Source organism: Podarcis liolepis (genome assembly GCF_965112155.1).
Source record: "Podarcis liolepis genome assembly, chromosome: 16".
NCBI lineage: Eukaryota > Metazoa > Chordata > Lepidosauria > Squamata > Lacertidae > Podarcis > Podarcis liolepis.
The window spans coordinates 17,381,628-17,394,025 of record NC_139567.1 but is presented as its reverse complement, the minus strand read 5'-3'; the positions used below and the strand labels follow the sequence as shown (position 1 = coordinate 17,394,025).

At 43.5% G+C, this 12,398-nt stretch overlaps 1 protein-coding gene across 9 annotated transcripts in view; it reads right to left on the bottom strand.

Annotated features, from left to right (window-relative positions):
* The window catches only part of CADM1 (cell adhesion molecule 1), a 285,550-nt gene extending 273,201 nt beyond the window's left edge, over positions 1 to 12,349 (bottom strand). For 5 of the 9 annotated variants that reach the window (XR_014520381.1, XM_083481080.1, XM_083481081.1 and 2 more), the window contains exon 1: positions 11,947 to 12,319. Coding sequence is in view for 7 of the 9 variants with exons in the window: in XM_083481080.1 (XP_083337206.1) it covers positions 11,947 to 12,223 (277 nt within the window). In the remaining 2 variants the exon portion in view is untranslated. Of the gene's footprint in view, positions 1 to 11,946 lie in introns of all 9 variants that reach the window. The other 4 variants (XR_014520380.1, XM_083481086.1, XM_083481082.1 and 1 more) reach the window with 4 other exon arrangements.
* Between the last annotated feature and the right edge of the window lie 49 nt (positions 12,350 to 12,398).

Sequence of the window (12,398 nt, the reverse complement as noted above, 5' to 3'; positions counted from 1 at the left end):
AAAAACAAGTATTTTCAAGCATAAATAAGAACTACCCACAGCTTTGAAGTTGTGCACCTCATGGCTTTCTGCAAAATGCCCCACCTCTCGCAGGGGCAGGAATCGAAGACCAGGGGAACCAAGTAATGCAGAAATACAGAAAGTGGGGTTTTTTTGTGGACAGAAGCTTTAGACACACAAAAATTTGCAGATCTCTCATGGCACATCATTTGGAAAGTATGGCAGTCAAGCCAGTTTGGGAGGATTAGTGAAAAGACAAGGAGGCATTGTCAGGGGAGGGAGGGGTTGACACATCTGGCATGCAGGTAGAGACCCATTCCCTTCCCCAAGGAAAGCTAAGTGTGTGAGTCACTGCAGCAGATTTCAACACAAAAACAAGCTGAATCAGATGTGAAATACCCTACAATTGAGACGCCACTTAATTACCACAATGTGACCTGGAGTAGGCGGAGCAATCTCCCTTTTATTCTTGCTAATGACATATGAAAAGTAAGCTCAGACTGCTAGCAGAGGAGCCAGCGACTTGCGCCAGATGCAGTTTGCTTAGCAGAAAACTCATGCTCTGTTTTAAAGGCACTGTCACAAGTCACAGCAGTTTCTCAAGACGCATGCAATTGTAACATGCAGACAACATGACAAACTATCTGAGAGGAATCAAAAGCCCAAGAGTGCCACTCCTTAAAGTGTAATATAAACACAGCTCTCATAAATAAGGAGGGTTGTTGTTGTTGTTGTTGTTTGCGGGGGGCACTAATGCTTCAAATTAATTACAGAGCTTGTCTGTATGACTAATGTTTCCAATGCCTCCTCCAGGTGAGGCCAGATAACAAACCTGGAAGAAAGCCACACTTACAGTTCACATGTATTGTTGTAAATCTGTCAGAATATAACCAAGCAAGAAGGACCAAGGCTGCAGCCAAACTCTTCATTAATATGGGGGCACAAACGGATAGAGCACTTCAGTTACTGAAACAGCCTTCCATGTCACCATACATACAAACTAACAACAAAACACCAACAGAGTACATTAAAGTGGCAGTATTGTGGTACGATGAAGGTGTCTGGCTTGGGGAAAATAATTCAGTGTTAGAGAGAGTAGGCACGTGACAGAGAGATGGATAGGTTTGGTGATCAGGAATTGCCTTCTGCTCACTTCAGACTGGGATCTACTGCTAAATCACTGAATGATTTGTGGTAGATTAAGCAAGGGTTTCTGACTTGAAACAAAAGTACTGCCCCCCACCCTTCTAAATTAAGCTGTTAGAATCTATGATCTGTATGTATTCAGATATATATTTTGTGCTTGTATATAGGAAAACATGAGGACTTTGTGAATTCCAAAGTTACCGAGTCCACATTTCTCAGACTAATATGTTTCAAATTCAAGGCCTTTGGAGGAGGGTTTTTTTGCAGCTCTATTAATGACTAAGGCAATCTTCACCAACCTGGTGCAATTCTCTGGACTACAATTCCCATGAGCCTCAGCCAGCAGAGCTGCACAGACTGGGACTAAAAGAAGATGTAGTCCAGAAAATAGGACTGCCATATTTTTAAGAGCAAAAAAGAAGACACATTTGTCAACTTCTACTTTTAAGTATGGACTGCTATGACTCTTATTTTACATATCTGTTAAAAAGAGGACACATCTTGGAAAAAGAGGACATATGGCAACCCTAAAGAGCACCAGGTTGGCAAAGGCTGGACTATGGTATACTGAACTACTGTATGTCAGTGTAATTTGAGTAACATTTTTATTTACTGGAATCAGCAGAATATTGACATTGAAGCATGTATCAGAACCACCAATACACCAGCTTGCAACCTGCTGAATCAATAGGAGAGGGCCTGCAGAAAACAAAGCTTCTGTGCTAACAAGCTATTTTTTGTTGTTGTTCCATACACTTCACTGGCCAATATATATTTAAAACTCAACATTTTCCCTTATAGATATTTGAAGAAGCTTCACTCAGTTCTGCAAAGCTTCCTAATATGTTGGGATATTACTGCAGCTTTTGTTTGACTTGAGTGCCCATCATAAGTTTCTGAACAGACAGTAACAATCACAAAATTCAGTAACATCCCAAAACAATGCACATACTAAAGTGCTAAACTACAGTATCAAAAGATTTACTTCATATCTGTTTATCTCCAATTATCTCAACTGGTGCATTAATTCTTGCTGTCCTTCCCCTTTTTTGAGACATCTCCATATTTCTAACATGAAGCTGCCTTTAACCTCCTAGCTGATTTTTTTGCCTGATGATTCCTACTATGCAATTATATGCATATTTACTTAGAGGTAAGCCCCACTGAGTTCAATGGGACCTACTCCCAAGTAAGTGTGTAGCCTTAAACTCAAAAGCTTGCACTGCCTATCCAAAAGCCAGGAAACGGGGATTAAAACTGAACGGCTCCAACAAAAAATCATGTTAACCTACTTATTTTTTTATGTCTACTGCAAGTATCAGACTCTGAAACCAATGTAGGATAAAGCCTGTGTCCACTAAGAGATATTTGAAAGGTGTTTCCTCCTGCTCCTACATGAGATTATTCAGTGGCTGCCAATATTAGAATGAGTGCCAAATGGTTGTTTTTTTCAGAGCTCCCTCTCATCTTTGGGATGTTAGATGTTCACAAGAAAGGAACAAAGCAGGAACAATTCAGTGTCAAGAAAGCTAATCACTACCTGAACCTTTCAAGTGATAACACAAATGTAGTTGAGCTATTTAAAGCAAAATTAAGTGCTTTTGGTAGCTTTGAAGTCTCCATTTTTCAAATAAAGAATTTCAGTAAGTATGTTCTTCCTCTATCCTCTGTGGAATCTTTGACCACAAAGAAATGTGACTGGCCAGTTCAACTAATTTTCCTGCTGCTTCCTACTATACCATACACCCCCTGAAATCATAGCCCCTCAAGCTCCCCTGCTCATCCAACATGTCCTGCAAAAATAGCCTACTAATTATTCCACCATGTTCTGTGAACAGGTAGTTAAGCGGAAACCAGCTTTGAACTTTTTATACAAAAGATTTGCAAGTTGGTCTTCACAAATGATTGACAGAGGAGATAAACTCTCAACTTGACCAATCACCCAACTGCATCACTTTGGGGAAAGTGGAAATTGCACTTTGTTAAGAGGCATAGGTAAGGCATTTGCACCCAGCAGAACATGAGTTACTTATTGTGCTGTAGGAGGAAAAAATACAAATGAGAAAGTGCAATAGACAGCTGGGAAGCATCATCAAGGTGATATTCCAGAAGCCTGATTAAACTCCTAAACAAGAGTGAATTGCTGTGTACAGGATAGAAGGCAGAAGAAATACTCTGGGACAAACAAAAGGAACAGCCCTTACAGTGACCAACAAACAACCTGTTTAACAGAGAACTAAAAGTTTAAGGGGGGAGCAAAGGGAAGTTCACCCTTGACAACCACCATCCACATGCTTACTTATTGCTACCATCAAAAGCATGTACAAAATCCTGGAAGTACCAGGAAACTTGTAAATAAAATATTTAGACCCCATCAAACATTATCGCATAGAAAGACAAGCTGGATTTTGCATCTCATGACAGCAGCAAATATAAAAAATGCACAGCTGATGAGCTCAGACTGCGCCTCAACTAGTTTTACAGTATAAAGCAGAATATAAGGTTTAAAACAGAATTAAAAAATCATCCGTTGAGCTAAATTGCCAATTTTAAGATATACGGTAATCTGCTTTTTAAAAAGCACCCAAGCTTCTGCATTGACTCATGCCAAAGCTTTAAGAAGCTACAGCAGTTTCTACAGTTGTCTCTGCTGTGTCCCAACTACACACACAATAGACCAGGAACTTGGTCTCTTAAGGTATGTTGCACCAGAATTCAAGTACACAGAGATGGACATATATCAACACTCCATCACAGACCATGGAGGTTGTAAATGCTTTGCACAGTCCACTTATGCCTACATATTTCAGATGAATCATTTGGAAATTTCCAATCCCAGTCCTCCGCCACGACCACCCACAGCTCTGCTAAACATGACATGGGCCTATAACCGACTGCATAATCACTACCAACTATCAGGAGAAATTAAAACTAAATGTTCCTTCAAGCTCTGCAAAGAAGGAAAGAGAAACTTGTGGCCCTCCAGGTGTTGCTAGGCCTACAACTCCCTGGTCATGCTGGCTAATCTAAAGGGAGCTGTAATCCAACATTCAGAGAACAGTTTCCCTATTCCTGCGCTAAAGAAACTAGGAACTATGACTCCAACCAATTGTGAAACACAGGGCTAAAGTTACCGGAACCACACCTAAATACAACATGAAACTTCTTATACTGTAGGGTACTAGACAAAGGCAAGTTTCACTGGCTATTTTGTACCAAAGTGCTGTCGCCAGGATTCACCAAAAAGATTTAGTCAAAGATTCAACAATTAATGTACTCAATATATGTACCTCTAACAGCCATCATAAATGTGGTGCAATGGTTTGCGTGTCAGTAGAAGACTTGGTAGATGACAGTACAAACCCATGAAATTCACTGAGTGATCTTTGGCTATTCACTATCCTTCAGCCTAACCTACTTCACAGGGTTGTTGTGAGAATAAAATTGAGGGAGGAGTACAAAGTATGCTGCCTTGAGCACCTTACAGGAAAGGTGTGATATAAAAATAGTATAAATAAATAAATAAATGAAAATGTATATACAGTACCCGAAACCAGCCCAACTGAAATAGATACACTGATTTACAAAGCTTTCAGAATACACTCATATTCCAAGCATCAAGGAGTAGAAGAAAAATGGTCTGTGCTGTAAGGCATTCCACTGTATTCCAGACGTGAATACCAGAGTGCTCCAACCTATTTTGCTCAAAATGCAAGATGTAGCCAAAGAAATGTAAAGGCACTTTAGAGAGGTAAAATTATTGTGTTTCTACAGACGAGTCAGCCCAAACCCCATCAACAAAGTGCACATAGTATATGCATAACACTGAGGAAATTACTAGGTAAGTCATTTCTGATGCACACAAACAGGATGGTAATAGCATTTAAATAGGCAGTCTTTGATGTGGAATGAAACAGCACGCCTGATCCAAGGCAAAATACATTTTATTAACTCTGACCAGACACACACATTGGGTTAGAGGCTGACCCAGTCTCTCACACAGCACTGTCATTTAGTAACAGGGCAGAGACCATGTCTACAGACTGCTGCCCCAGCAGAACATATCATCGAACCAGCCCTGCCCAGAGGGAACAAGGGCAAGACTCCATTCGCTACTGAAGCAACAAATAAGATGTTTGAAACAAAAGCACTTTAATGTTTACACAACCAAGCAGCAAAGAGCAAAGCCAACAACGAAAGCCTCAATGCAATGAACCAAGGCCAACCTAACACTAAATGTAAAGCACTTTCCGAGTGCCATCCTATCACAATTGGTACACTATTAAATCACCAATTTGGAGTATCTGGACATCAGCGGTCCCTAGGGATGGCTGTTAATTATATGAAAATACACTTCTGCACCACACAGTACACAAACTGCACCCACTGATGGTAAAGAAACTGGACAAAAGACAACTAAACTCGTATGTTATCTCCCCTACCACGCTTCCATAACGAAAACAGGATGGGGGAACTATCTTCTAACGCTGACACAATTAACATGTTACTTTTGTGGTCCTGCCTTGTTCAGAGAAAGGTGGAACGTGAGTCAGAAATTAAAGCCATAAAATTAATAACTTTGTCATCAAGTCTAGCCAAAGGTAACAAGCTTGGCCAGGAAAGTGAGCTGTCCATAGCTTTTGGCAAACACCCAAAGATTTTGGGAAATATAAAACTTACCTGAACACAATAACATAGTGAGGTGCTAATATGGTGCTTTTAGGTCTCAATGGACCTTAACAGCAAAGGCAGATACAAAAAAATATTAATTATGCACCTCTCAATTACAAAAAAGTAGCTACCACAAGAAGATGAAAAACAAAGAGTTTAATTATGTCATCTGCAAAAGTTTAGTTACTGATTGCATACCATCCATCCAAAATGCATAGCCCTAAAAGCATCTCTCCCAGGGCTACAATCACTGCTACTAACACACTGTAAAGGACATTTTTTGTATCATCATAACTACTACCAAAATCCAATTGTGTATGCAAGATCTTTCTGCCCCACAACCTAAAAAGTTTTATTCTTCCTAAAGTGCTACGTTGGATTACCATGCACTGTTAAACGGCAGCTGTGTTCCACCCCAGTAGTGACTGCTTTTCGATACCACTTGGAATATTTCCTTTTTCAGCCTCATAGAAGCATTGTGAAGTTTAATTAACTGTAAAGCACAGCGATCTTCAGATGAAAGGTGCTATAGAAATGCATAGATTAAAGTTACCAGCTTATTTTAAACCAAGTCTTAACATTACCTATCCCCATTACAATTACCCATGCTTGAATCGTTTTTTGTGCTGCAATTACTACATGCTCCAGAGCACACTCCTGATTATCGTACTATTTCAGGAGCTTATCGGAAAGGCTCTCTCCTTTACACAACTTCTGTAGAATTAACTTATGCAGCAGTGACTTCAGGACCAGGTTAACCAAATGGGAAGAAGGCCAATGAAAACCATCTGACCATGGGAACCCAGGAGATTTGTATGTTCCACCAGGATTCAGCATGGAAAAATTTCTTCTATGCTAGGAGCCATCAAGAACACAAAAACTATCGACCTCTGAAAAGAGCTTGTAAAAGTCTCCTTTGAAAACAGCCACTTGCTTTGAAGCCTTCACAAATGATAGGTCAAGACCCACTGCTGAACTGCAGTATCCTTGCAGTAGCCAGAAAAAACAGGGCTTAAACATGTAAGGCTGCTTCCTGGTCAGGAAGATGAGTACAAGAGCTGAATCTCAAAGACAATTCCATTCACAGGTCTTGTTAACGGAATGTTTAATCAGCATTAGAACTAAGAGACTGTAGGCAAAAAGGCAAGTGCTTGACAAAGACAAGCAACAAATGCTTTGCCAGAGATCATTTCTAGAACACAGAGTCACTTTCAACTCTGATTGCCAATTTTTTTCTAGACAAATGGCTTCTAGGCTGAGACTGGTGAATTTTCAGTTCTGCAACAGTTGATTCTTTGTGGTACTCTCCAGATAATAAACATCCAATGCAAGAGCAAGTCACGTTTCTTCTATGGCACTGTTTAGATACTTCGTGTTTATCTTGCTGAGGGTTCCATTAGAGAAAACACTTTGATTTATGTAAACTTGCTAACTTTTTAAAAATCAACAACAGAAAGAACTCTGTTTTGTATCCCCTTCAAGCATAATTCACTTCATCCAAATTGTTACCTGTATTAGAACCTGCCACCATTTAAGAGAGTTGCCATATTATTATATTCACTGTGAATTTTGCCTGTGTTCTTATTTTACTGACAGAATGAAGCATTAAGGAATTGTGCATTCATGCCCACATGACAAAAAGCAACTTTATTTGAAGGTGGCTATTGCTTAGTGGTCCAGTTCTCCAGAACAAATGACTTGAATTGGTTTTGCTATGCTATCTAAAACCAAGAGGTGTGAGAGTGGAAACACGAACAGCGCAATCCCATAAAACCAGGGGCCGTTTTATAGTTTCACTCTTGAACACGAGAATCACCAGCTGGTGGAAGGAGGGACAGAAAATCCTTTAAAAATTAAGACAGCAAGATAATTACGTAAACTGCCTCCGAGTCTGAGCATATTGAATGTCTGGCACCGAAAGCTGACAGGCATCATGCTAAAGTGACATCTCTGTTTCACCATCTTATGATCAAAAGATCAGCCACCACCAAGGACATGTCTCTCTACGCTCCGCTCTTCAGTCAGCTACCCAAAACAATTCCAGCACCAGTACTGCCTTCTAGAACACTGCCGGTTTTTGAAAAAGCAAGTGTCACCTTTGTTGCAGTCAGCATTCAGCTTCAGGACGATCGCATCACTCTGGAAGGCACTATGTTCCAATGGAAGGTTTGCAGAGCCAGCATAATGAACAGAAAGTGACAACAGTTTTTCTTCTCTTCCTCCCTCCCCGACCCCTTTCCAAGGGGGCTATTCTGCAGAACTTGATAAAGCATGTACAACATACATATGAATACAGCTCTTTGTTCCAGAGAGCTGCCTGCGCTTTTATTCCCCACCGTTCTCGTATTAGTTAAATTCAATGGATCGCTCAATGGCTCTGTTGTTAGTCCAAAATGTCCTGGGCAAATAATGCTAGATGCTCTTGTCACACAAGTCAGTAAATGAGGCCTTGTACATCTCCAGTGACACACTGTAAATATAAAGTGGCGTTAATGAGGGATATTTTATCAATGCAATCGGACACAAGAGAAGTGTCCCCACCCCTCCCCCCCTGCTCTGCAGCCACCCAGTTCAAGAATGGGGATGTGAGGGAGAAAGGATGCAACAATGAGAAGGCAGTTACTTTGCAGAGCACCCAGAAAACTGAGACAAGTCACTGCTAAGTACTTCTGCCTCAGGGCTATTTCTTCACTCAGATACACTCACCTATTACTGTATTCAAAGAAAATCCATGTTAACCAACTTTCACTGAATGCTAAAGAAAATGATCAACTGTGCAAAAAGTATTTGGTATTAACAAAGAACCAACAGATAACATCAAAGAGGCTTCCATTAATCATTAGTAGCAAAACAATATAGGAAGTTTTGCCCCCAGACCAACAGGTTCTCAATGAGGAAGTTCTGACCGATGCCTTGTCTGCAATTTGCAGAAAAAGATGCATCAATTCAGACAATGTATGCATGGCTTGTGATTCAATAAAACAGCCTTTTGCTACTTTGGTGTGCATTTAAAACTGGGTGCATGCCAAAATGAAGAAAAAGATGCCACAAGCACACCAACCAGTGCTGTTTAGTTCAAAATCTTGCTTTAAAAAACGAGTGTTAGGCTGTAAGATATGTAAGAGAAAGAAGCTGCTTCCATGGTAACAGGCAACAGAATTTTCATGTAGCTCTGACATGGACCATAGAGCACACAGCCCCTCCTTTGCGAAGTAAACATGTCCTCTTTAAAGGAGGTAAACTCTTGTGTTCATTTAAAAAACTTAAGACCTACTGCTACTTAGAATGACTCCTCAACAAAGCTATTTTGCTACCAGTTAAGTGGCCTTGTGCATTCCTGTTTTCTGGCTGCAAAACAGATAATTCACATTACCACCTTCTGGTTTTCCTTCCCCACCCACACTATTTGCCCACTCTCACCTTGGTTATACATCACAAACAGACCCTCACATATCTGCTATTTTCAAGGCAGGGGTTCTGTAAAAATAAAGGTGCTCTTTCAGGAACGTATTTTATTACGATCACCAGAACTTGCATATATCCAAGACAGAAACCAACAGATTAGGAGCTTCCAAACCAGTCTACCACCTTCACTCATAAATTTAGAATTTTGCAGTTCAAAGCAGAAGAAAAATGAGGTTGAAGGGAATTCCCATTTATTAATTCAGTCCACCCTCAGTGTATAGAACAAATTGGATCATGTAATATATTTTACTCTTAAAACAAAAGCTCTTCATTGACTATATATCATAAGAGCTTAGCCCACCCCATTACAATTTATTCAACTGCACATTATATTTATATTAAAATGCATTGAGAGAGGAATGAAAAACAAGAAAAGCCAATAATCAGTTGAGAGATGAAAGCATTTTTGAGAGCACATCCCAGCTGAAGGTTCAAGCTCTGACAAGGACTCATTTGCTGCAAAGCTGGGAGGGGGGAGGTTGTTCCTCTCCTACCCCACCCCACTTCCCCCCTCACTTGTTGCTGTTCTTGTCACTCCACTAGTTCCCGGAGGCAAGCTGCAACGTCAAGCTGCTCTCTCTATGCCCCCCAATTCTTTCCACAGGAGGAAAGGGAAAGGAGTAGGTAAAGAGAAATCAGCAAACAGCATTATCTGAACCAAAGCAAAGAGCGATCTGACAGCGAAGTGATTCCTCTCTCCTCTTTGTTATTGAAAGCAAATACTGCCCTCTTCTTTTCCAACCGTGCCAAGACTGACTCTGCTATGGAGCAGAAAATGTTTGCAATAGGGACATAGGAAACAGGGAGATCTTGTGTAGGGTTCTTTTTTTCTTTTTTTTTTTAATTTCAGCATTTGCCAAAGCACAACACATGGGAGCCACTGCAGAGACAGTGCGCGCACACTACCCTTTCCTCCACCATCACCACCCTCAAGCCAAGCCCCTCAAATCCTTTCCTTTCTGCAAGATACGGACTGGCAGGAGGTTTGGAGAAGCCTGCGGGAGAACCTCAGGAGGCGGGCAGTTGCTGAATCCAAACACAGCCATGGATCAACTACTGAAGATTCAACACGCACGAATCACTACACAAAGCAAATCGAAGCACGGGTGCACTTACACACACACATACACACAGGCAGGGGGGTGCACATTCAAGACGAGTCCCCTCCTTTGCTGCAGCCCCCTTTTTGCCGTAGCTCCCTCATATCTCAGTGGGGAACGGCAGTTAGAGAAAAGGTTTTCACATTCAAACCAAGGAAAAAGAGACAGAGAGGGAGACAGGCAGGGACAACAGACATGAAAGCAAAATGAAAGGGCACTACAACTTCAGGTTGAAAGGCAAAGGGAGAACTGTAGTTAGCTCCCTCTAAGGGGCCATGGGGAGTTGGTGTGGGGCTCATGGACACTTTAGTGACAAAGGCAAAAGCAAAAAAGAGGAATTCTCCACTGAGTTGATAGAAAGGGAGACGATCGATGTGAGGGAACCTTGACGGAATACGCAAAAGGAAGAGAGAAGTGATAGCAGGAGCTGTGTCTGAACGAAGGAGCAAAAAAGTAGAAACTGGCACAAGAACAGGAATCAGGGGTGGGGGAGAAGAGAGAGAAAAAGAAGGGATGGAAAGAAAGCACAAATCACATCGGGCAGGGAGGTAAATGGACAGATTCGGAGGGGGGCAGGCTTGGAAAAGGCATTTGGCTAGACTCCAAGGGCTGTCAATGAATTGGGGGGGGGGGTGAGAGAGAAGAGACAGGAACGTTTCAGCTGATATTGCAGCTACAGAACAGAAGCAAAAAAAAGGGGATGAATGAAAGAACAATGCTCAAGAATGTGAAGGGTAGATTTATATTGTAGCAGAACAGAAAGAAGAGGCAGAGAGAAGAACTGATTTAAGCTCCAGTTCCGACATGCGAGGAGAGGGGGGAGGGGGACAAGCAAAGTCAACACTCTCGTGTGTGTGTGTGTGTGTGTGTGTGTAGCAAAGGCGAACAGAGAGAAAAAGGATGCAATGAGGATGGGGGTGGGGAGAGAAGAAAAGGAGGACCAGTTTGACGAGGGAAACACCGGGGGGGGGGGTGGAGTGAGGAGAAACCCGAAAATCCTAAAAGGAATTTGGGGGGGGGGGAGGGTGGTGGTGGAGAGAATTGCAGTGCACGGAGAGGGGAAGAAAAGAACAATAGTCCATGGCCGAAGAAGACACGGAAAGAGAAGAGAGAGAAGCATGGGGAAAGTAGAGGAGGGGAGAGAGAGAGAGAAATAAAAGAGAAAAGCCACCATCAGGTTTGGATTGCAGCAAGAGAGCAACGAAGGAGCCGAATGAAACGGAGAGGTGTGTGTGTGTGTGTGTGTGTGTGTGTGTGGAGGAGACAGCCTTCAATGACTGGGAGTTGTGTGTCTGCGTGTGAGTGAAAAGAGGCTAAAAAAGCGAGTCAGCCTTTCCAGCAGGGAAACTGAGGCAGGGGGAAGAAAGAGGGAGGGGAGCACTCGACCACCCTCCTACCCCTCTTTCCTGGGGGAGGGGGGGAGAGAGAGACGACCCCCCCTTACACACCCGGCTGAGGGAGGGGGCGCCCCTCTCCCCGCGAGGGCGGGAAGCGCCCTGAGGCGAAAGTGTGCGGGAGCGAGGAGGTGCCGTCCGTCTGCCGGCTCGCCCTCCTGCGTGCCTACCTGTGGGGAGCAGCGAGGCGGCGGCGGCGGCGGCCAGGAGGAGGAGGACGAAGGAGGGCGAGGGCGGCGTGAGGGCCCCGCAGGGCGGCGAGGCGGCGGGGGGCGAAGGCGAGCCGAGGGGCGGCGAGGAGGAGGAGGAGGAGGACGCGGAGGGGCCGAGGCCGGGCTGGTAGCAGTGGTGCTGCTGGTGGTGGTGCTGCTGCTGCTGCTGCTGTTGCTGCCGCCGCCTCTCCCGCTCTTCCTGAGTCCGAGTCCGGCTCCGGCTCCGACTCGCCATCTTCGGGCACCTGCTCGGCTCTGGCAGCGCCCCCCGGAATAGCAGCGCGAGCGAGCTGGCCGCGTAATGAGATGCGGCGACGTCAGCGCGGGTGGGCGGGGCGCGAGGCGGAGCCAACGGCGCTCTGGAGGCGGCGGAGGCGCGGAGGGCGGGCCCAGAGAGCCCCGGCCGCCTC